This window comes from Lithobates pipiens, unplaced genomic scaffold (assembly GCF_037356315.1).
Source record: "Lithobates pipiens isolate NorthernLeopardFrog02 unplaced genomic scaffold, aLitPip1_a1.2 Scaffold_27, whole genome shotgun sequence".
NCBI classification, from domain to species: domain Eukaryota; kingdom Metazoa; phylum Chordata; class Amphibia; order Anura; family Ranidae; genus Lithobates; species Lithobates pipiens.
Window position 1 is genome coordinate 19,117,646 of NW_027507788.1, and position 25,853 is coordinate 19,143,498.

General features: G+C 43.6%; 1 protein-coding gene across 1 annotated transcript; it reads left to right on the top strand.

Annotated features, from left to right (window-relative positions):
• Positions 1-25,244, top strand: LOC143933622 (uncharacterized). Its single transcript, XM_077456570.1, has 5 exons — positions 1-187; positions 19,023-19,228; positions 19,388-19,534; positions 22,681-22,809; positions 24,876-25,244. Exons 2-5 carry the CDS (start codon positions 19,060-19,062, stop codon positions 24,932-24,934), a joined length of 504 nt encoding a protein of 167 aa, XP_077312696.1. The 5' UTR covers positions 1-187; positions 19,023-19,059; the 3' UTR covers positions 24,935-25,244.
• Positions 25,245-25,853: the final 609 nt, after the last annotated feature.

The window sequence follows — 25,853 nt, forward strand, 5'->3', positions numbered from 1 at the left end:
ATTTTTCTTGGCCACCAAGTCAAAACGTCTTTAGAATGAAGTGTGAAGAGTGCTAACCACAGGTGACGAAGTCGTTGTACAGCCAGCCCCCCCACCACCACCACCACCATGAGACCCTGAACCAGGCGAGAGCTTGCAGCAGACCACTCAGGAAGCAGACAGGAAGACACAGCTCTCGGTATACAAGGTATCTGCATATATTTTATTTATATATAAGTATATATAATTATAGTACAACTATTTTAAATACATGTATACATACTGTGTATATATGCATACATACATACATGCATGCATGCATGCATGCATGCATGCATGCATACATACATACATGCATATATTAAAATGTATTATATGTGTGTGTATATGTTATAACATAAACCAAAGCTGCTTTCATTGGCTTAAGGTGGAGACTCTTTCCTGAATGGCAAGGTCTGAACTATGAAAGAATGGAACTAAACTGGAACGGTTAACCAACCAATTCAATTTCTTAATGCATTCCACTAGCCAATGAAGGAATTGGGCTAAACTGGAACTATTGGCCAACTGGTCCCATTTCTCAATGCATTCCACCAGTCAATAAACAAATGGTCCCAATAAGAAATTGAATTGGTTGGCCAACAGTTCCTGGAAAGCATGGTTGTTTGAATTGAGAAGAAATGAAACTAAACTGGAACTGTTGGCCAACCAATTCAGTTTTTTATTGGGACTATTTGTTTATTGACTGGTAGAATGCATTGAGAAATGGGATCAGTTGGCCAATAGTTCCAGTTTAGCCCAATTCCTTCATTGGCTGGTGGAATGCATTAAGAAATTGAATTGGTTGGCCAACAATTCCAGTTTAGTTTAATTTCTTCTTAATTCAAACAACCATGCTTTCCAGGAACATGGTCTACTGAAGTAGTAGTTGATAGACTAAACTTTTGTATCTGGTAGATGCCTTGGGTGAGCTTGGGAAATATTTAGTTGCTTCTGATAGCAGCCAATCCAGCATCAGCTTTCATTGGCTGGTGGAATGCAATAAGAAATTTAATTTTATCCAACGGTTCCAGTTTAATTCCATTCCTTCATTGGCTGGTGGAATGCTATAAGAAATTGGGTTGTTCGGCCAACAGTTCCAGTTTAATTCTATTCCTTCATTGACTTGTGGAATGCTATAAGAAATTGGATTGTTCGGCCAACAGTTCAAGTTTAGTTCCATTGCTTAATAAAGTTTTCCATTTAAAGGGATAGGGGAAAAAAACACTATGCAGTCACACTGCACCATAGCAGCATTCTACCCTGTTTCCCCTAAAATAAGACCTAATGTGATTGTCGGTGATAGCTGCAATAAAAGCCCTACCCCCCAAATAAGCCCTAGTTAAAGTCCTTGTAGGTCTTCTTTTCAGGGTAGGGCTTATTTTTGAGGAAACAGGGTAGGGCTTATTTGGGTGGTAGGGCTTATATTGCAGCCAACACCGACAATCAGGCTAGGTCTTATTTTAGGGGAAACAGGGTATGGTGATCAGATCTTAGAGCTGTGCCTCTCCTCTCCATTGGTAACACACCTGTAGGCCATATTAACGATAACTGATCCTCCAGGAAAACTTGCTCTGGCTCTGTCTTGTCTTACCACTTTGAAGCTGCCATTAGAACCCCTAGTGCTTTAGGAAGAAATGCTGTCTTTTTCCCAGGTGAAAAAGAAAACAAATGCAATCACCATGCCTAAGGAGTGGTATGCTGCAATATAATGGGATTTATGTGCACTTTAGGGTATGAGAAGGAAACGGGCTACCTAGTAATCCTTAAAGGGCAAGTACTACTTTATACTGCTAATTGCATATGAGTGATACCATACAAAATATTAATCAGTATAGTATTTCTTCGGTACTCATTTCACATGTTTTTATTTACACATTTACATGCAGACCAAGCTGTCCAGCAAACGTGACCATTGCAGGGGCTGGGACAATCTATAGCACGGTCAGGGGTGCATACTTCCCAACTGTCCCTGATTTCGAGGGACTGTCGTGGATTTGGAGCAATGTCCCTCTGTCCCTCTGTCCCTCTGTCCCTCATTCCTCCTCATTTTGATGCAATCTATAGAATTGTATACAAAATGCACTACTTCACTATCAGAAAGACCCCTTTCACACCAGGGTGTTTTTCAGGCGCTATACCTTTAAAAATAGCGCCTGCAATCCGCCCTAAAGAAGCTGCACCATTGTGTGTAGTGTGAAAGCCCCGAGGGCTTTCACACTACAGCGGTGCGCTGGCAGGACGTCAGAAAAAAGTCCTGCCAGCAGCTTCTTTGGAGCGGTGAAGGAGCGGTGTTCCTCCACCGCTGCTCCCCATTGAAATCAATGGGGAAGCGCTGTAATACCGCCGGCAAAACGCCGCTATTGGGGCGTATTGCCGGCGGTTTTAACCCTTTCGTGGCCGCTAGCGGGGGTAAAAGCGCCCCGCTAGCCGGCCGAAATGGGCGGTGTGGTGTGAAAGGGGTCAGTGTTTTAAAGGGCTAAACTATCCATCGAATTTCTAAATTGCTGCATTTGTAAATATCCACAAGCCAATATAAACGAATAGTAGTGGTAAAAAAGCACTCACAGGTTTAAAGTGGTTGTAAACCCATGGGATAAAAAAAAAAAAAAAGCAACCTGCAAGGCAAAGGCATAATGAGCTAGTATGCATAGCATACTGGCTCATTATGAATAACTTACCTGAGAACGAAGCCCCCGAAGCGGTCCTCCGTCTTCACGTCTGCCGCTGCCATGGATCCCGGAGTGACTTCCGGGTCTCGCTGTTCCGGCGCTGTGATTCGCCGGAGCAGCGATGACGTCACTCCCGCGCATGGGAGCCGACACTCGCGGCATATCGCCGCGGCCTGCCCAGTACGCCTGCGCGCAGCTGTCTACGACGCATGCGTCGTAGAAAGCGGTGGCTGTGTTTTTGTAAATATCTCCTAAACCGGAGATATTTCTTGGACCTACAGGTAAGCTTTAATCTAGGCTTACCTGTAGGTCAAAGTGGTTTGTAAGGGTTTACAACCACTTTAACCACCAATAATTTTTTTTTTTCTTTTGTATCATTCTCCTTAGTAGGGCGTGGCGGGGGGTGTGTCCTATGCCTTCATACTTTTGCTAATAGGTGTCCTTCATTCCAATCTCATAAAGTTGGGAGGTATGGGGGGCAGCATTTATTTAAAAGGTCTAAATCTTTATTGACTTTTACTTTTTAAGCTCTTGTTGCCACTTTTATCGCACCTGTGATAGTGTTATAGTGGGTTAGCTTTACAGCCAATATAGAGAACGTAATTAGATATTGAGATGGCATGGGATGTAACTAGACAACCAAACTCAAGACCCTCATAAGACCCTTTATGCTGGGAAACCAGGTGTAGACATGGAAACTCAGCACAGGAATGGTGGGAACCTCTCACAATGAGCACTGCACAGACCTGGAAACTCCTGATAATGGGCACATCAGATGATCAGAGGTGGGAAATTAGCAGGAATGGTGGGAAACCCTCATAATGGGCTTCTGCGGGTGTACAGACTGGGGAACTCAGTGCAGGGTTTTTTTTTAGGAACCCCTCATAATGGGAATAACGGGAGTTTAGGTCCCATAACTCAGCCCAGGGATGGTGGGGAAACCCATTGTAATAGGCACAGCAGGTACAGTGCCTTGAAAAAGTATTCATACCCCTTGAAATTTTCCAAATTTCGTGAGGTTTCAACCCAAAAAACGTAAATATATTTTATTGAGATTTTGCGTGATAGACCAACATAAAAGTCCAATAAAATACATTTACGTTTTGTGGTTTGATAAAATCTGGAAAATTTCAAGGGGTACGAATACTTTTTCAAGGCACTGTACCTGCTGTGCATATTACAAAGGATTCCCAAAGACAAGGCACTGTATATTGTTGATTTAGCAGCACTTAAAGTGGAAGTAAACCCCTCTATCGTTTCCAGTCAAGGAAGCTGCCATCTTGGCCTCTAATGATTCTTCAACTGCCATGATGCTGCACATGTGATCAGTTATGAAACCAGCCATTGGATGGTTTGAAAGTTTGGTTGAGAGCACAGCCAATGTGAAAGTTAGCATTTCAGGCATTCCGGGAATGTAAATGTTTTTTTTTTTTTTAAACTGGGTTTACTCCCGCTTTAATTAGTGAGTTGAGACCTGGGAAACCAGCACAGTAATGGTAGGAGCCTCTCATAATGGACAAGTAGGTGTAAAGGCCAGGGAACCCAGTGCAGGGATGGCGAGAGCTCCTCATATTAGGCATGGCTGGTATACAGAGTCAGGAACTCTATACAGGGGTTGTGGGAACCCCTCATAATGGGCACATCAGGGGTGCAGAAACGAGGAACCCAGGACAGAAATAGTGGGAGCCCCTCATAATGGGCACAGCAGGGTGCACACCAAGGAATTTTTGAGCAAAGATGTTGGGAGGTCCTCGTAATGGGCACAGTAGGTGTGCAGATGCAGGGATGGTGGGATAATGGGCACAGCAGGTGTACAGACCAAGGACCACAGTGCAGGGATGTTGGGAACCCCTCATGATGGGCACAGCAGGTGTACAGACCAAGGACCACAGGACAGGGATAGTGGGAACCCCCTCATAATGGGCACAGCAGGTGTACAGACCAAGGACCTCAGTGCAGGGATGTTGGGAACCCCTCATAATGGGCACAGCAGGTGTACAGACCAAGGACCACAGTGCAGGGATGTTGGGAACCCCTCATAATGGGCACAGCAGGTGTACAGACCAAGGACCACAGGACAGGGATAGTGGGAACCCCCTCATAATGGGCACAGCAGGTGTACAGACCAAGGACCACAGTGCAGGGATGTTGGGAACCCCTCATAATGGGCACAGCAGGTGTACAGACCAAGGACCTCAGTGCAGGAATGGTGGGAACCCTCTCATAATGGGCACAGCAGGTGTACAGACCAAGGACCTCAGTGCAGGAATGGTGGGAGCCCCTCATAATGGGCACAGCAGGTGTACAGACCAAGGACCTCAGTGCAGGAATGGTGGGAACCCCCTCATAATGGGCACAGCAGGTGTACAGACCAAGGACCTCAGTGCAGGAATGGTGGGAGCCCCTCATAATGGGCACAGCAGGTGTACAGACCAAGGACCTCAGTGCAGGGTTGCTGGGGACCACTCATAATTGACACAACTCATGAGACCCAGGAACCTAGAGATCTCACATACCGAGTTCCCGAAATTTTAACCATTCAGCCCCCACCCCTGACCCCTTCCCTTGCAGCTCTACTCGTGTCGTGTGACTCAAATCGAGTTGTCACCAATATCTCGCACTCTGAATATTTCCATTAACACTTCTGTGGTTTGCAGCTTTTTTTGCAATTTGCATGTGGTTACCTGTTTACAAGAACACAATCCAGCTCATCGGTCTAAAAGTTAACTCTGCAGTGTCCCAGAATTTTTTTAAAAAAAATCACAAATTACAGGTTTTATACAGCAAGGGCTTGTAGATAATACCCCCAAATTCCTAGTCCCTGAATTTACATTTTTTTATTTTTAAAGGGGGGAAAAAAAAAGAAAGTGACTGGTTCTCTTGATGTTTTATACAAAACATAAGGAGGAAAACTCTAAGCAGTGGAAATCGGTGCAAATGCAGTAAAAAAAAAATCACAAAAAAAGGTCCATCAAGAAGTGGCATCCAACGCAGTGCCAGAGTTGTACAAGAGCCCATGGCTCCCAACTGTCCCTGATTTGTCCCTCTGTCCCTCTTTCCCTCCTCATTTGTCCCTCATTTTGGTCTGATCTATATAGTTGTATATAAAATGCCCTTTTTATCCATCAAAAAGTGTTTCCTGGCGCTAAACCTTTCATCTGATTTTTAAATTTCTGCATTTGTAAATTTGAAAAGCCAATATAAAGGAATAGTAGTGGTAAAAAAAATTACTTGTGGGTTCAACAAATCTTTTTTTGGGGGTAATTCTCCTTTAACCACTTTCAGACCGGACCATTTTGCTGGTAAATGACCAGAGGTCTTTTTACAATTTGGCACTGCGACGCTTTAACTGGTAATTGCGCGGTCATGCAATGTTGTACCCAAACAAAATTTGCGTCCTTTTCTTCCCACAAATAGAGCTTTCTTTTGATGGTATTTGATTGCCCCTGCGATTTTTATTTTTTGCGATATAAACGTAAAAAGACCGAAAATTTTGAAAAAAAATGATATTTTCTACTTTTTGTTATTAGAAAAATCCAATAAACTCAATTTTAGTCATACATTTAGGCCAAAATGTATTCAGCCACATGTCTTTGGTAAAAAAAAAGTCAATAATTGTATATTTATTGGTTTGCGCAAAAGTTGTCACATCTACAAACTAAGGTACGTTTTCTGGAATTTACGCAGCTTTTAGTTTACGACTGCCTATCTCATTTCTTGAGGTGCTAAAATGGCAGGGCAGTACAAAACCCCCCCAAATGACCCCATTTTGGAAAGTAGACACCCTAAGGAAATTGATAAGTGGCATGTTGAGCCCATTGAATATTTTATTTTTTTGCCTCAAGCGATTGAATAATGACAAAAAAAAATTTATTTATTTTTTTTTACACAAAGTTGTCACTAAATGATATATTGCTCACACATGCTATGGGCGTATGTGAAATGACACCCCAAAATAAATTCTGCTGCTTCTCCTGAGTACGGGGATACCACATATGTGGGACTTTTTGGGAGCCTAGCCGCGTACGGGGCCCCGAAAACCAAGCACCGCCTTCAGGCTTTCTAAGGGCGTTACAGTTTTGAAGGCCATAAAATGCCAAGATGGCACAAACCCCCCCCCAAATGACCCCATTTTGGAAAGTAGACACCCCTAATTTTAGGGGTACACTAGTGAGAATAGGTAATAAATGGCGGGTGCCCTGAAACTATAAAAAAATAACTAACCAACCAGCGTCACCTGTAACAGTTATATGGTGATCACTGGTGAAAGGGTTAACTAGGGGGCAATCAGGGGGCTTTATGCGGTAGTATATGGGGGTCCCTGGCGCTATAAAAAGCTGCGGCGAACCTAAATACCTACCTGCCTAACTAGCGTCACCTGTGACACTAATACAGCGATCAGAAAAACGATCGCTTATTAGGCTGGGTTCACACTGGAGCGATGCGGGAACGCCACGAATCCGCGGCGGGTTCCCGCATCGCATGCCTCCCGGCGGCAGTTCACACTGCCCTATGCGAACTGCTGGGAGGGTCAGTGAAATGTTAATGACACCCCCAGATCAGTTCGCATATCGCAGTGCGATCTGCAAACTCGGATCGCATGGTGTGAACACCCATGCGATCCGATTCTGCTGCGGGCCAAAAAAAGGGTCCCGTGCGAATTTGCGGCGGGTGCGACACGAATTCAGCCATACTATCTGTATGGCTGAACTCGAATCGCACAGAGATCAGATGTGATTTGCACTGCAGTGCGGTGCGAATCACATTCGTTCTCATAAACCGCTGCAATGTGAACCCAGCCTTAGTGACACTGGCGACGGGGGGTGATCACGGGGTTAAACCTTTATTGGGGGGGTTAGGGGGGTACATTAGAACTAAAGGGGGGCTAACCCTAACTGCCCTAACAGTTATTACAGTCACAAATGACACCAATGCAAAGAAAAAAAAAAAAATGACATTGGTGTCACTGTGACTGGGGGGCAGGGGTAATTGGGGGGGTGATCGGGGGGGGTGTGAGTGTGCCTGGCATGTTCTACTGTGTAGTGTCGTGTTGGTGCAACTCACCGATCCTCTCTCCTCGGTGTCGGAACGAAAAATACCGACACAGAGGAGAGATTACATCACTTCCTCTCCTGTGTTTACATTACAGGAGAGGAAGTGATGTCACGGAGCATTTTCATTCGTCGGGAGCGATCGCGAGGGGGTGGCCATGAATGAATGGCCGTCCCCTCGTCCGGGATCGCTCCCGAACGAATACCGACCGCCGCAGGCACCGGGCGGGGGCCCGATCGGGCCCCCGACCCGCGGGCAGGCAAGGACGTACATGTAAGCCCTTATGCCTGCCCGTGCCATTCTGTCGACGTACATCGTCGTGCGGCGGTCGGGAAGTGGTTAAGGGGTCGTGGTGGGGGCGTGTCCTATGCCTACATACTTTTGCTAGTAGGTGTCTTTCATTCCCAAAAAGTTGGGATGTATGAGAGCCAGTAGCGTATTTAGGTTTTGTGCTGTCCTAGGCCCGACTAAACTTGCGCATCCCATAATTTAGAATATGACCCACCTCTTCCTGTCAAGGCCACACCCCTTGCTGTTTAAGACCCGCCCTGAAATTTTCGAATGGGGGATACTAGTTCTGGTGACCTGGGGGGAGCAATGGATTCCCTTTTAATTTGCATAGATTTCCTCTCACTTCCTGTTTGGCTACGAGGCAGGAAGTGAAGGGAAATCTCTGCAATGGGACAGGGATGGTAGAAAAATAAACTGACAGGGGCCCTCCCTTACTCTTTCCAAAATGAAAAAAAAAAGTGTTGCCTATAGTTCTACTTTAAGCACAAATTTCTGATTAATTTTATAGAGAGGACTAAGAAGATATAACCATGCCAATGGCGCAGCAGAAAACACATAGCACAGCGAGGAAGGTTTGTGGTCCAGGATGAGAGGACAGTCAAAATTAGAAGTGGCTCCCTCCCCCCACAGTTGTGGAATGCCAGCCGCCCGCATACCGGAAGCAGTGCGGCTGCTTTATGGGGGCTCGAGACTAATTTGCCTCTCAGCCCAGCCTGCCCCATAAGACCGGCACCACACTAACAGCGCAAGACGGCGGGGACTCTTTCTATGCTGCCCCCCTGCAAAGTGCTGCCCTAGGCCTGGGCCTTGTCAGCCTAGGCCAGGATACAGCGTTGATGAGAGCCCCCCTTTATCAGGCCTTGGATGTACTGTACAGGAGGGATCTGAACAAATCGGTTACTCTGTAGGCTACTATCACACTGGAGGCGTTTTCCAGGAGCTAAAGGGCTAAAACTGGCACCTGAAAAACGCCTCCTCTGCCACCCCAGTATGAGAACTCGAGTACTTTTCACACGGGAGCAGTGTACTTGCAGGACGGAGAAAAAAGTCCCGCAAGCAGCATCTTTGGGGTGGCGCAGGAATACCCCGCTCCTAAAACACCCCCGCCATTGAAATCAATGGCTAGCGCTGCCAAAGCACTTCGGCAGTGGCGTTTTGAACCCTTTTTCGGGCACTATAGGGGGTAAAAAGTGCCACGCTAGTGGCTGGAAAGAGACGTTAAAACGGCAGTAAAGCGCCGCCAAAAATGGTGGTGCTTTACCGCCGACGCCCCCCCCCCCCCCCCCCCCCCGCCCTAGTGTAAAAGTGCCCTTAAAGCTGAAGTTTTAATCTGCTTATATTTTGAATTCCCTGGTCCCTCCCTCCCCCCATCAACATGCTAATAAAAATTTTTTAAATAAAACCTTTCCATTTTCATTACATATCAATTTTTAGACCTAGTGATGTCATCACCGGGTCTCTGTGCTTCTCTATGCAATGCAGCCAGATCCTGGCTGGTGGGAGGGACCCGCATGGTGCTGTACATAGCTTTCTGAAAACATCACAGCACCCTTCCTTAGTTCTCTTCTTAACAGCCCTCAGCCTTGGTGCAAGCAGTGGGGCCTGTTATGGATTGGGGAGGTGGGGGGGGCACTTATTTTATTTTTATTTTTTTTTATGCCGTCTCTTTTGCTTGCCTTCTGCTGCCAGTGGGAATCCGTCACTGACAGCAGGGCTAACTAATTGTTATTAAGACTCTGGCAGGTGATGGCTCCTTAACTACCGATGTCTAGCCAGCATTGATTAAAATAATGTATCCAAATTGCAGTGCAGCTGCACTACAAAATCGTATTGCAAATCGGATCAAAATCGCACTGCATTAGTCTGAACCCAGCCTTAGTGTGTCCCTAGTGCTCCCTTGTGCCCAACGAGGTGGTCATACCTTAACCATTTCAGCCCCAGAAGATTTGGCTGTTCAATGACCGGGCCATTTTTTGCGATTCGGCACTGCGTCGCTTTAACTGACAATTGCGCGGTCGTACGATCCTGTAACCAAACAAAATTGTTTTGTTTTGTTTTTCATGCAAATAGAGCTTTCTTTTGGTGGCATTTGAACGCCTCTGCGTTTTCTTTATTCTTAAGCCCCAGACCATTTTGCTGGCCAAAGACCAGGGCACTTTTTGCGATTCGGCACTGCACCGCTTTAACTGACAACTGCGCGGTCGTGCGACGTTGTACCCAAACAAAATTGAGGTCCCCCACAAATGGAGCTTTGTTTGGTGGTATTTTATCACCTCTGCGTTTTTTTTTTTTTTGTTTTTTTTTTTGCGCTATAAACATAAAGAGCAACAATTCTGAAAAAAACACAATATTTTGTACTTTTTGCTGTAATAAATAGCCCCAATTATTTATATATATATATATATATATATATATATATATATATATATATATATATATATATATATATATATATATATATATATATATATATATATATATATATATATATATATATATATATATATATATAATTTTTTTTTTTTTTTTTTTTTTTTTTTAAAAGCTAATTTTTTCCCTCAGCTTAGGCAGATATGTATTCTTCTACATATTTTTGGTAATAAAAGTCGCAAAAAGCGTATATTGATTGGTTCGTGCAAAAATTTATAGCAGCTACAAAATGGGGGATAGATTTATGGCATTTTTATTATTATTATATTAATAATATTTTATTAAATTTTTTTTACTCGTAATGGCAGCGATCAGCGTTTTTATTGCGACATTATTGCAGACACATCAGACACTTTGGGCCGATTGACAATTATACAGCGATCAGTGCTTTAAAAATGCACGGGTTACTGTATAAATGATGCTGGCAAGGAAGGGTTTAACACTAGGGGTGATCAAGGGGTTAACTGTGTTCCCTAGTGTGTGTTCTAACTGGGTGGGGGGGGGGGGCTGACTATAAGAGATGAGCTCATAGAAACTCACAATCTCTCTCTCTCTCCTCTCCTAACAGAACTGGGATGTGTTTACACACACACACACGTCCCTGTTCTGCCTCTCGTGCCCGCGATCGCTCGTGGCCGGCGGTCATCGCGACTGCTGGTCACGAGCATCGGCAACCCTGCTGTGCAGCGGGCGCACGTGAGCGCCTGCTCTCCCGCTTAAAGAGACCGATGTATAGATACGACGGTTCGCGGGATCGTGCCGACCTGCCGCGGTATGACGGCCGCTGGTCGGCAAGTGGTTAAATAGATGAGAAAGTCCATTAGCCCATGTAGCAGCAAAGACCATATCCCTTGGAACCCCAACTGTGCTCCCACACCTCCCAACATTTTGAGATGGGAATGAGGGACACCTACTGACAAACGTATGTAGGCATAGGACACGCCCCCTGCCACACCCCCTTTAAAGAATTGACCAAAAAATATTAATTAAATCCACAAGAACTTTTTTTTTTTTTTTTTTTTACCACTACTAATTCTTTATATTGGCTTTTAAAATGTACAAATGCAGCAATTTAGAAATTGGATGAAAGGTTTAGCGCTGGGAAACACTTTTTGAAAGATAAATAGTGTGTTTTATATGCAACTATATAGATCAGACCAAAATGAGGGACAGAGGGACATTGCTCCAAATCAGGGATAGTCCCTCAAAATCAGGGACAGTTGGGCGCTAAGTGCTCCCACAAGGGGTGGTAACAATAACAAAGTAGTGACTACATCCTAAGCAGCACTTTCCTTCTCTTCCTTTGTGAGAGCAAAGACCAGGACTTTTTGCCTAGATACCTTTTTAGATCGATAGTTACCTTTTTTATATGCTTTTTCCAGCAGAGGGCAGTACTGGTCAAAAAAGCTGGGGAAAACCTGGCTAGCAGTATTAACCCTTGCCAACCAAACAGCACCACTTCTGCTGGGCAACATTAAAGTGTTACTAAACCCAGGAGCCTGCATTCGCTATATCTGGTCTCTCACAGTACACAGAACTGCAATTATTTTAGTAAATATAAACTGCCTTTTCTCATCAGCAGTACATAGCAGTCTTGTGACTTCTATCAGTATCTGGTTAAAGCTTGTAAGAGGAGTTTTCATACTGCACTGACCTGTCCTATGAGGCTGCAGGACCCCCTGACCCTCTATCTGGACAGTGCTGATTGGCCCTGTGCTGATCACATGCACTCCCCCCCCCCCCCCCCCAAAAAAAAAAAAAGTAAACCTCTCTAGCAATACACACTAAACTGAGCATGTGCAGCCTGACTCTAAAGGCTCTGTACTATCGAGACCTGTTCTGGAGTCAGTGGAAGAAGGGGAGGATCAGAGAAGACAGGATCAAACAGCCTTTTTGCACAATGCAGTAGGTTAACCTCGTAGGTTCCACATTAAGCATAACAAGCATGCTTTACTGCATAAACAGACTGATTTTAGTACTGTTGTGGGTTTAGTAACACTTTAACTAAGGAGTGTAAGTAGCGCAGCAGAAGATATACTTAAAGTGGTTGTAAAAACAGAAGTTTTTTTTTTATCTTAATGCATTCTATGCATTAAGATAAAAAAATCTTATGTGTGCAGCAGCCTCCCTTAGCCACCCTAATCCTTACCTGAGCCCATCTCGATCCAGCGATGTTCCTCAAGAGCCTGGGCTTTCTGGGATTCCCTCTCCTCATTGGCTGAGACAGCAGCGTGGCGCCATTGGCTCCTGCTGCTGTCAATCAAATGGAGTGAGCCAATGAGGAGAGAAAGGGGGCAGGGCTGGGCTGCAGCTCCGTGTCTGAATGGACACACAGAGCAGCAGCTCAGCTTGGGTGCCCCCATGCAAGCTGTGGGGGCACTCAGCAGGAGGGAGGGGCTAGGGGAGCTGAAGAGGGACCCGAGAAGAGGGGGATTGGGGGCTGGTCTGTGCAAAACCACTACATAGAGCATAACATGTTATGTATTGTATTTATTATTTCAAAACAAACAAAAAAATCTAGACTTTAGTATCACTTTAACCAAGGAAGTAATAAATACAACCAACACAATAAAAAGCCCCTGCTTCCAAATTTTTAATGCACAGCGTGCGGTGAAATCAGACTAATGCCGCGTACGCACGATCAGAGTTTTCATCAGAAAAATCTTGGATGTGTTTTTCCGACAGATTTCCGCTCAAGCTTGGCTTGCATACACACGGTCACACAAAAGTTCTCTGAACATTCGACCGTCAAGAACGCGGTGATGTACAATACTGTGACGAGCTGAGAAAATGAAGTTCAATGCTTCCAAGCATGCATCTAATGGTTTCCGAGCATGCGTAGGAATTTTGCGCATCGGAATTGCTACAGACTATCGGGATTTCCAATCGGAACTTTTTCCATCAGAAAAATAGAGAAGCTGCTCTCAATCGTTTTGCTGGTGGAAATTCCGCCAGCAAAAGTCAGATGGAGCAAACGCATGGTTGGAATTTCCGACCAAAAGCTGTCATCTGACTTTTGCTGGCGGGATTTCTGATCCTTTGTACGGGGCTTAAGAAATTTCAGTAGAGAAGAGCCTGTACAGCTATACATGACTGAAGGGAATACTGAAGGTCAGATCTAATTCTTAGTAAAAAGTGGTTAGGCGCTTGCTATAGTGGTTAGAAAAGAGCGAGGTTCTAACAGCTTTTTGCAAAGAATGGTGATGAAGAGGAACTTGCGTACAAACCACTGAAATGAGTGGAATATCAATTCTTCATAGACTCACTCATTGTGTGCCCTAGAGAGCAACTACACTACAGCAACCCCTTTTATTCAACTAGAACTCCTATTAAACTTGTCCAGCACTTCACCACTCTATTGCCAGCTTCTCCTGATGGGGCAACCTTCCTCCATACACAGATGCACCGATACACCATCTGCCATTTAGGTCATCTGTGGGAACTTCTCTTTTCCTAGATATGATAGCATTCCTCTTTAAAAAAAAATGAAGAACAGAAGATTAGAAGGGCAATGAGGGCAACCACTGCCAGCTCCACCTTATCAGGGTGAATAATAACAAATAATAACAAATCAAGGATGTCTGTTAAGGTTCGCATGTATCCAAGTTCAGCTGGATGTAGCCAACCACTGCTATATCTAGTAGTAGTTGGCTACCTTCAACTGGATTTGTTCTCTTCTCCAAGCAACATCTTCTTCAGTTTGATTCAGGCTCCATGCACACAGAAGCTCAAAAAAGCTTTTTCTGGACGCCAGATTGCTGGCAGAAAACGCTGGTTGAAAAACTTGCTTTTAACAGCGTTTTGTACTAGCGTTTATGGGCGTTTTCAATAAAAATACACAGAGGACACTCCAAAAATCCCACAGTACATTCCATACTCCCACAATGCATTGAAAAAATAGAATGCCAAACACTAATTAACGCGCGTTTATGAGCGTTTATGGGCTTTTGGCTCCATGCACACTGAAGCTCAAAAAAGCTATTTCTGGACGCCAGATTGCTGGCAGAAAACGCTGGTTGAAAAACCTGCTTTTAACAGCGTTTTATACTAGCGTTAATGAGCGTTTTACAGCGTTAGCGTTAATGGGCGTTTTTTATAAAAATACACAGAGGACACTCCAAAAATCCCACAATGCATTGAAAAATAGAATGCCGAACACTAATGAACGAGCGTTAATGAGCGTTAATGAGCGTTAATGAGCGTTTGTCATTTTTTGCCGCTGAAAAACGGCACTTTGAACGCGAATTTCTGGCGTTCAGAAAAAAGCCCATAAACTCCACTGCTCATTAAAGCTGAAAAACGTCCATGTGTGCATGGACACATAGGCTAACATAGAGTGGAGTTTATGGGCTTTTACAAAAAACGCCCAAACTCCAATAAACTGCAGTTTATCAGCTCCAGTGTGCATGGAGCCTCAAGGTCAAGAAAATATCTTGGCTCTCAATGGGCCTAAAGAGACATAAACTAAAATGACTGTCCATTGAGACATTCATTGTAGCTTAAGGGGTTGCTTGGAGATGCGAAACGTCATCAGCATTACAGAACAAGTCCAGTTGGATGTAGCCAACCACTACTAGACATACCATGACCTGGATAAATGGGAACCCTACATTTATCTCCAAGCAACCCCTTAAGCTACAATGAATGTCTCAATGGACCTGAAGAGGCATAAACTCAAGTGTCTATGAAGGTTCCTAATTATCCAGGTCATGGTATATCTATTAATGGCTAGCCTCATCAAACTGGACTTGTTCTGTAATGTTTAAGGCATTTTGTATCTTCTCCAAGCAGCACCTTTAGTTCCAATGAACGTCAATAAGAAGCCCAGCTCTCTATTCATCTAAAGATGCATAAAGTCAAGTCTGTAAAGATTCTAATTGATCCAGGTGATGGTATGTCTAATAGTAGTTGACAGATTCCGATTGGACTTGTTCTGTAATGCTGAAGACATTTTGCAGTTATCCAAGCAGCTAGAACTGAACAAGTGGCTTGGAGAAGCTACAAAATGTCTTCCAACAGTAAGAACAAATCCAGCCGGATGTGGCCAACTATTAATAGATAATAATTGTAAAACATTTCCACCCAAGCATCAGAAAAAAGCAAACTTCTGAAAATATTTATCAGTCATATAGTCAGAGTCCATATTTGAACATGTGACCTCTGTGGAGTCTGACTGTAGCTCCACGTGTGGTGCCACCTGAGATGCTGGACAGCGGCCTATCTGTCTGATCTCTTAGGACAATCCTTGTCTTTTGTTTCTTGTGAACCTTGAACTCTGCTCCTCCCATGAACTTCCTGATTTTGGCCATGTCTCTGCACCTCCCATTTGCCAGATTATTGTGCTCTCTCCAGCCAATATCCTGATCATTTGTGTACCTGCAGCTGTCCTTATCTTCACTGCCACTCGTTACTGACCTTTGGCTTGTTCCTTGACTATGCTTCTGCTTGATCCCAACCTATAACCACTTATTACTGACCTTTGGCTTATTTTTTGCTTGATCCTTACTTGCTATATCTGCTACTGGAATCTGGCTTGCTCACATCCTGGTGGGGTGATCCTGAAGACCGCAACCTGGTACTAACATACAACAAAACTCCTCTCTACTATCAGCTCTGCTGAATACTGATTAGTGCTTAGACCCTGTATTTGAAGGTGAGCTCATTTCATGTGCAGGGGTGAGCTGCTCTATACCTATCCCGTTGGTCGGTGGGAGCCTCTCTGCTGCTATAGCTACTGGTCTCCAAGCCTGACCGTGACATGTAGTCCAGTTGAACATTTAAAAGTTTGAAAACCTCCAAAATTCTAATTTCTGAACAGTCCCATTTGGAGTCAGGCTCCAAAAAAGTTAATATTATAGAGCAAACAAATGATGCCAAATTGTGCTGAATGGTTTAAGAAGCTCCTGGAAGTCCAGTCTGATGAGATGGAGTCGAAGTACAATTTGCGCCACTTGTTTTATATTATTGAAGGAAGGTATTTCATAGCTTATTTGAGCTGCTAGAACTGAAGAATCTGTTTGGATATGCTTGGAAATGTCTTTAGCATCACAGAATAAGTTCAACTGAAAGTGACCAACTTACCAACTTTTGCTAGATAATAGGCAGAAACCTCCACCTATTTACAGCTGAAGGTTCAGTTGAATGCTTTGAAAGTTAGCAAACCTCCAAAATTCCAACTTCCAACCTAGACATCACATTGAAGCCAGTGAAAATCTGAACTGGGCTCCAAAGGGAGCAGAAAAGTCTCAAATTGTGCGAAAGGATCTGGAAAGCTATTGGCAGCCGTATGAGATAATGGGACAAAGAACAGCCTATAGGGATATTCAGAAGGGTGGGACCTTGTGGGACTGGAAGTCAAGCTAGGGATGCTTGGCCAACAGCAGAAGCAGATATAAGGCAGAAACAGACCTGAGTCCCTTTTTTTCCTGAAGTCTTGGACCCAAGTATTGGCCACATTGACCTACCCAACTCTTGTACATTGGCAGGACAGATGTCAGGTAACAGGTGCACTTCGTAGGAATCGGAAGTGCATCGCTAAGATAGTGGACCCTAGGACTGACTGCTGCAGATAGGACCCAGAGAGGATCAGGAAGCAGGTCTATTGGATCACTAACACAGATCTCAGTGGGAGCTAGAGCATAGATTCCCCAGGGCGCGGAGTCTAAGCCCCTGTACACACGGTCGGAGATTTTCGACAACCAAATCCGTCGGATTTTGCCCGTCGGATCTTGTCCGAAACTGTTGCATACACACGGTCGGACTAAGTTGTCGAAAAATCCGATCATTCAGAACATGATGACGTAATTTCCTTACGATGGGACTACGTTCAGGTTAGTAGCCAATAGCTTTGATGTAGGAATTTGATCTGAGCATGCGTGGCACTTGGTCCGATCAAAATTCTCTACACATGATCGGTGTATGTCCGATCGAACCAGTTGGTCGGAAAATATTTCCAACAAGTTGGAAAGTTGGGTCCGACGGATATTCCGACGGAATCAGTCCAATGCATACCACACACAGTCGGATTATCCGACAACACGGTCCGATAGGACACATTCCGATGGATTCTCCGACCGTGTGTACAAGGGCTAAGAGCCAGCCAGTTTTCACCAGAGCCTCTAGTGGTGAGGATGGAACAAAAAGGGATAAGGCAGAGGTCAGGGTATCTAGCAGACAGGAATAACAGAGTACACACCAAAGGTTCAGGGTCACAGGCATGCATGGATAGTCGGGGACACGCCAAAAGCAGGGGCGGACTGACCATTGGGCCACTCGGGCACTGCCCGAGGGCCCCATGCCACTAGGGGGCCCCATCAGGGTTGCCAGCCTCAGTAAAACCAGGGACAGTATGTAAAAATTTGTGTGGCCCCATAATCTCTGATTGCCTGGGGGCCCCATAATCTCCCATAGCCCGGGGGCCCCATGACTTGTCAGTCCTCCCCTGGCCAAAAGGTCAGGGTCACGAGCAGACAAAAATAGTCGAACACGCCAAGGTCTGTAACCGAGACAAACGAAGAGCACACGGCAATCGGGGAAACAGCCAAACACACAATGATACACAATGGTTGATCAGCACTGCTGGCTTGCCGTGCACAGGTTAATATAGGGTTCCCTGATAGGGCCTGGGGTGGAGCCATGCTTAGAGGAGAGGTTGTAAAAACAGCCAGGTGAGAGTGGCTGGCCTCTTAGTATGAACACACGAGGAGAGGTAAGCTGACAGAGAAATTACTGTATAACCATGACAACAGTATCTTCTCAACCACAAGTGGGGGTCTGTCTGTCCCCTATGCACAGGCATGTACTGGCCATAGGGACTATAGGGAGTTTCCCGGTGGGCCGATGGCTCAGTGGGCCGGTTTCAGTGACAGCCAGTGGCATCGCTGGTGGGGGGACTTTTGGGGCTATAGCCCCGAATCTGGGGCCCATAGCCCCGAGTCAGTCCAGGAGTCCCCAACCACAGGGTCCTGGCCCACTACCTGCCCTCTTTCTGGTGACCCTGATGTAAGGAGGGGCTCTCTGGGGAACCTGATGTAAGAGAGAGGCTCTCTGTGGACCCGGATGTAAGGGGTTGGCTCTCTAGGGACCCTGATGTGAGGCGGATGATCTCTAGGGACTCTGATGTAAGAGGGGCTCTCTGGGGACCCTGTTGTAAGGGGAAGGCTATATGGGGACCCTGATGTAAGGAGGGGCTCTCTGGGGACCCTGATGTAAGGAGGGGCTCTCTGGGGACCCTGATGTAAGGAGGGGGGCTCTCTAGGGGCTTTTTTGTGCAATTGTGTACAGTTTATATACTGTTTTTTGCGTTTTTGCAAAATTAAAGTGGATCGGTCTGCATGAAGTCCAGGGCCAAATTTTTGTCCCAGTCCAGCCCTGCCTATGCATAAGATCCTTCCCTGTTTTATTTGTATGTGAAAGAATCAAGGTGATTGTCAATTTGTTTGACTATGGACTGCAGATTGGTGGCTGTTCTTGCTGACCTTTGTACTGTACTTTTTGTGCTGTAACCCGTGATCCTCTTTTGAGAAGTCACACCACTAACATCTACATCCCTTCCCACAGCGGTTCATAGCTGGCCCTCTGGACCTACCCAAGGGAGATGTTGTGTGGCAACCTTCTCGGGCTCACTTGCGCCTCTCTGAGCTTCATTCTGGGGCTCACTGGCATCCTCAGTGACTATTGGCTGGTGAATTTTGGATCAGATCTTTTCCATGAAGGCATCTGGCAACGATGTGCCAAAAACGTATGCATTAAAATCAGTGGGAGAGGTAAGATGTGTGTTTAGGACTTTCAGCTTTCCATACAGCCATCTTAAAAAAAAAAAAATGGTACTAAAAATCATGCATTTTAAAAGCTTACTTTCAGTATTTTCTTTTGTGCCATATTTACTCAATTCCCCATCACTGATATTTGTGTTTCACTTACAGGGTACATCGATGCCACCCGCGCCCTTCTCATCTTTTCCACCGCTCTGCTCCTGTTTGGGATGGTGTTTTCCTGCCTTACATTTTTCAATTATCACATAGGCCGGTTCACAGCCTCCCTTGCAGCTGGTGCTCTGGAAGTCTTATCAGGTAAGGGCCCGCCTCCAAGCAGCAGCTGAAGGGTAGGGATGAGCCGGACACCCCCGGTTCAGTTCGCAGCAGAACATGAGAGCAGGCAAAAAATGTGTTCGAACACCGTTAAAGTCTATGGGAAACGAAAAATCAAAAGTGCTCATTTTAATTTTAAAGGCTTATATGCAAGTTATTGCCATAAAAAGTGTTTGGGGACCTGGGTCCTGCCCCAGGGGGGGACATGTATCAATGCAAAAAAAAAAAAGTTTTAAAAACGGATGTTTTTTTTTCGGGAGTAGTGATTTTAATAATGCTTAAAGTGAAACAAAAATTAAATATTCCTTTTAAATATTGTGCTTCGGGGTGTCCTTGGTATGCTTTTAAAGTAGCAAATTTTTCCCGTGTTTAGAACAATGCCACAGCAAAATGACATTTATAAAGGAAAAAATGTAATTTAAAACTGCTCACGGCTGTAATGTATTGTCGGGTCCCAGCAATATAGGTGAAAATCATTGAAAAAAACGACATGGGGTTCCCCCCAAGTCCATTACCAGGCCATTTGGGTCTGGTATGGATATTAAGGGGAACCCCACACCCAAATCTTAAAAAAAAAAAAAAATGGTGTGGGGGTTCCCCAGGCACTATATACTCTGAACAGCTGTATATATACTATACAGCCTGCCCTATATACTCTGCAGAAAATTGGGCCTTAGGTGTTGGTGGTACCACAACACTGTAAGCCCTTACAGTTACTCTTGGTGAGCGCAGGAACCGGCCCTGCTGTGAAATATTATATCAAAAATTGTAATTACATGCCCCTGTTAAACAGGGGCCGAAAAATTGGGCCTTTGGTGATGGTGGTACCAAAACACTGTAAGCCCTCAGTTAATCTTGTTGGGGACAGGAATGGGCCCTGCTGTGAAATATTATATCAAGACGTTAAATTGCATGCTCCTGTTAAACAGGGGCAGAAAAATTGGGCCTTGGCTGGTGGTGCCCTAAACCAAAAATACTGTTGGAAGCTAGCGTCATCAAGATTGAGGAGGAATAGGATAATCTGCTTAGGCAGTCTTCAAGGGATCCCACAATCCATAGAAAATTAAATCAGTTACATCAGCATCAGGTGCTTGATAGCTGCTGATCCAAGACTGATACATTTTTATGAATGTGAGCCTATCAACGGAGTCTGGAGAGGCGCACTCTACGATCCATTACAAATCCTCCAGCAGCACTGAATGTGCGTTCAGAAAGAATGCTGGATGCAGGACAAGCCAGTAGCTCAATTGCATATTGAGCAGGTTCTGCCCAGTGGTCCATCCTCAAGACCCAGTAACCCAGTGGATGCTCTGTTGGAAAGGTCTCCAAGTCTGCTCTTACCCCTATATATTCCTGCACCATGTAATGCAGACGCTGGCGATGGTTGCTTAAACCCATCAGACCTTGGAGCTGAGGACTGAAAAATAGTTTAAAGGCATTGGTCAGCTGGCCACCGCTCTTCCTCTGACTGAACTAAGCCTCAGCAACACGTTGTCCAGCACCAGGAAAATTGGAACCTCACGGGGTCTAGAAATGCATTGCACAAACCTTTCTTCAAGGCCTCCTGAAGATGTTTCATCCTCTGCTTCCTCTGTGAAGGCAGGATGAGTTCTGAAACCTTACCCTTGTACTGTGGATCAAGAAGGCTTGCCAGTCAGTAATGATCCCTCTCCTTGATACCATGTATCCTAGGGTCCTTTCACAGGCTTTGCAGAATCAGCAAGGCCATGCAGTGCAAATTTGCAGAAGTATTCGATTCTGAGTCCTCTGGGTCACTACTGATCACATGATCCGTAACAACCTCCCCCCAGCCACGTACAACTCCTTGGGGACTGAAAACCATCCCTTGAAGACTGCTGCTGAGTGTTGTCCTCCACGTCCATGCTAACACAATCCTTCTCCTCTTCTTCCTGTGTGTTTGGAATGGGGGCCTTGAGAGGTAAGGAAGTCCTCCTCCTCTTCCAAATGTTCTACCTCAAGTGCCCTATTCATTATTCCAGAACCGATCCAATGTGGTAGATGACTAGGCAGGAAATCGAGTGAGGGCATGATAGCCTCCACTCAGCTCTATGCCCTTGGAGGACCAGAGCTACCGCCAAAGTCGCTTTCAGTTCTCGGGCTTAAGGACATGGGTTTTGTTTTTTTAACGTCAATGTGTCATAAACATTTTTTTTTCTTTTGCTTTTAAGGGTAAATTAGAGTTCTGAGACTTTTTTTGACCCCAAAGCTATCAATAAAGAAGACCCGTCATGCTTATCTCTATTACAAGGGATGTTTACATTCGTTGTAATAAGGAATAAAAGTGATTTAAAAATAAAAATAAAAAATAAAGGAACAGTGTAAAAATAAATCAAATAAGAAAAAAAAAAGATTTAAAGCGCCCCATCCATCCATACTCGCACACTGAAGCAAGTGCATACCTCGCGCCCACACATGTAAACCGTGTTCAAACCACATGTGAGGTACTACCGTGATTGTTAGAGTGAGAGCAACAATTCTAGCACATGACCTAAATAGGTAACCTGTAAACATTTTTAAAATGTCGACTTTGGAGATTTTTACGAAACATCGTTTGTCGCCATTCCACAAGCGTGTGCAATTTTAAAGCATGACATGTTAGGTATCTATATACTCGACATCATCTTTCTCAATATATTTTAAAATAAAATTAGGGTATCTATTGTGTTTTTATTTTTATTTTTTTATTCATTAAAAATTTTTTTTTTTTTTTTAAATGGTGTTTTAAAAAGACCGATGCGCAAATATAGTGTGACATAAAATATTGCAATGACCGCCATTTTATATTCTCTATGGTCTCTGCTTAAAATATATATATATATATATATATATATATATATATATATATATATATATATATATATATATATATATATATATATATATATATATATAATTTTCTAGCAAAAAATACAGATTTTTATTTGTGAGAAAAAGGCCTGGTCTTTAAGTGGTTAACCTGACACGAAACATTCTCCATATTCTTCAGAAATAATCCATATACACCCACTACTTAATGGTCCTGTAATCTATTTTTCATAAAATCATTTCTTAATGTGTTTTCTGCCCCCATGTAACAGCAGTGCAACTTTGTCACTTATTTATTACAGTGATGTTTCTTCTTATCGGATTGACGGTATACACATCTGAAACGGCTCATGACGTCCTCAACGGTTCCTACAACTTTGAGTGGTCATTCTTCCTCTGCTGGACCTCAGGCTTTTTCTTGGTTGTTGCAGGTTGGTTGTCGGCAATGTCTCTGATTTACCCTACTGGGAAAAAAATGGGAGTTCCGAGTTACCTTAACCAATGTTAAACTGTGTGTTAATTGGATTGAACTCATATGCAGTCTGGTGATTGCATTGCTGATTAGTACAGACTGCAGACAAGCTGAATATAAACAAAACAATATTTACAATGAAGGAGGCTTGTTAAATCAGATTTCAGTGAACAGGGAAACTGACAGCAGTAAGAAGTTATGTTACCAAAGTGGAGTTATAGCTTTAGACAAATGTATACTAGGGGTTCTACTAGGGGTTCTACTAGGGGTTCCTTGGGGAGGAGCAATTTCAACCTCTCTGAGATAATCTGAAGTAACTACTTACACCAATGATCTTTTGAGCTATCTGTAAGAGGGAATTCTTCCCAATCACCACCAATGTAAGGAGCGTTCATCACACTGATAACTAGTATAACCAGCTCTTCCCTTCTATTAAAGAGTGTTTGGTCATTCTCCTGCTGACCACCAATCTAAAGGGGCCCTTTTCCACAAACCACCAATCTAAAGGGGCCCTTTTCCACAAACCACCAATCTAAAGGAGCCCTTTTCCACTGACCACCAATCTAAGGGGAGGGTCTTCTCTAACTGACCATCAATCTAACAGAACCCTTCTCCACTGACCAGGGAGCTCTTCAATAATCATCAATGAAAGAGCATTCTTCCCAATGACCACCAGTCTAATAGGACCCTTCTCTTCTCACATTGAATAGTGCTAGATGGACATTCTCCCATTGATCATCAATCTAAGTGGGGCCTTTTCCACTAACCACCAATCTAAGGGGGGACTCTTCTTCCACTGACCTGGCCAACAATCTAAAGGGACTCTTCTCCACTGACCACGCACCATTCCAAAGGTTTCAAGGGAGCTCCTCAATGGCAATGAGCTCCAATGTAAAGAGCATTATTCCCACTGATCACCAGTGTTATAGGGTTCTTCTTCCATTCACTACCACTATAAGATGGCCCATTTTCCTATGACCATCAAAGGAAGGTGGTCCTTCTCCCACCAACCTAAGGGAGCCCTTCTCCACTGGCCATCGACCTAAGGGAGCCCTTCTCCACTGGCCACAAATCTAAGGTAGCACTTCAGTGACCATTGTTATCACTGAAAATCATGTTGTTATATATTAAACAGTCCTGGGTGTCAAAATATTTTAAAGCCGAACTCCGTGAATTATTTGTATTATCTACATGCCTTGGTCCAGCTTGGCACAATGTAAATATGCATATCTCATACCTGATGAACTTATGGGGAAGATGAAAATCATGGTAGAAATTGGTGCTACTACAGTTATAGCTGCAATTTTGGTTCTGTGCAGGCCTGCTTTTCCTCTGCACATTGACCACAAGGGGTCATACGCATGGCACCATTGCCATTCATAGAATGCCTTGTATTTTCTTTTTTTCAGTGAATATAAGGCATTTTTTTGACTGGACATGGTGGAGATCATGACATCACCACTGCTTCCTTTCTACTGTGTCCATTCAGGGAACGCCTTGTATCCCCTGCAAAAAAATAAAATATACGGAGCTCTGTGAATGGTGGTGCTGCCAAGTGAGTGGCCCTTTGTGATCAGAGGTGAAGCCACTTACACAGAACCCAAGCAGGACCCCAGAGGATTGTGGTTATCGCTATAGTAGCACTGACTACTTGTTCAATTAAGCTTTGACAATAAAAACTGGAAGCTGATTGGCTACTACGTACGGCTGCACCAGATTTTGTACTCTCCAGTTTTAGTAAATCATTCCCATTGTCAAGCTGGTCAAGGTAAGTACGCAATATTTAGTTGCCAAGGAATAGCAGAAATCATGATCTTCATTGTTATTGCTAGTTCCTGGTATGTGATTCCCCCCCCCCCCCCCCCCCATAGACCACAAACCACAAACAATATGTCGGGGACACCAAAATAGATTTGGAAATCCAAAAAATCCCTGAAAGTTATTATTTTGTATATTTTTTTTATTTTTATTTTTAATCATCAGAAATTCAGTTTGCACGTCTAATGCAACCTTTTCTCTGCACAGCAACTTCGCACATCCTGGCGCACAAATCAACACCGCAGACTGGATATGAATCTCTGTGAGAGGGAAACATCGTCAACGGCCGGAGCTTTGGGAACTTTACCTTTCAACATCTACAGTATTGAGAGGGAGAAGGATTTTTGTCGCCTCCTACTGCCCACTTATATAAATTGTATAAGAAAAATGAAAAGAAAAAAAAAAAAATGTTACCATCTCGTATTTGGTATAAGTTAATAGTGTATATAAACCTAAGAAAATTTTTTAACCATTTTTTAAGGACCAAGCTTCTTTTTGAGATTTGTTGTTTACAAGTTAAAATCAGTTTATTTTTCTAGAAAATTACTTAGAACCCCCAAACACATAATAATAAAAAAAAAAAAAAAATATATATATATATATATATATATATATATATATATATATATATATATATATATATATATATATATATATATATATATATATATATATATAAATTTTTATTCTAAAAAATAATTTCTTCAGACACCCTAGAGAATAAAATGGCGGTTGTTGCAATACTTTGTCACACCGTATTTGTGCATCGGTCTTACAAGCGCAAGTTTTTTGGAAAAAATACACTTACATATGCGTTCGCTTCTGCGCACGAGCTCAACGGGAAGGGGCGCTTTAAATATTATTATTTTTTTTCATTTATTTTACTTTTTTTTTTTTTTTTTTTTTTTTTTTTTTTTTTACACTATCCTTGTTTGGGTCACTTTTATTCCTATTACAATGAATGTAAATATCCCTTGTAATAGAAAAAAAGCATGACAGGACCTCTTTAATGTGAGATCTGGCATCAAAAAGACCTCAGATCTCACATTTACACTTGAATGCAATAATAATAATAATAAAAAAAAAAAATGTCTTTTAAAAAAATAAAAAAAAAATAAAATCCCCTTTGAGACCATTGGGGTGGAAGTGACATTTGACGTCGCTTCCGTCATCCAATGTTATTGA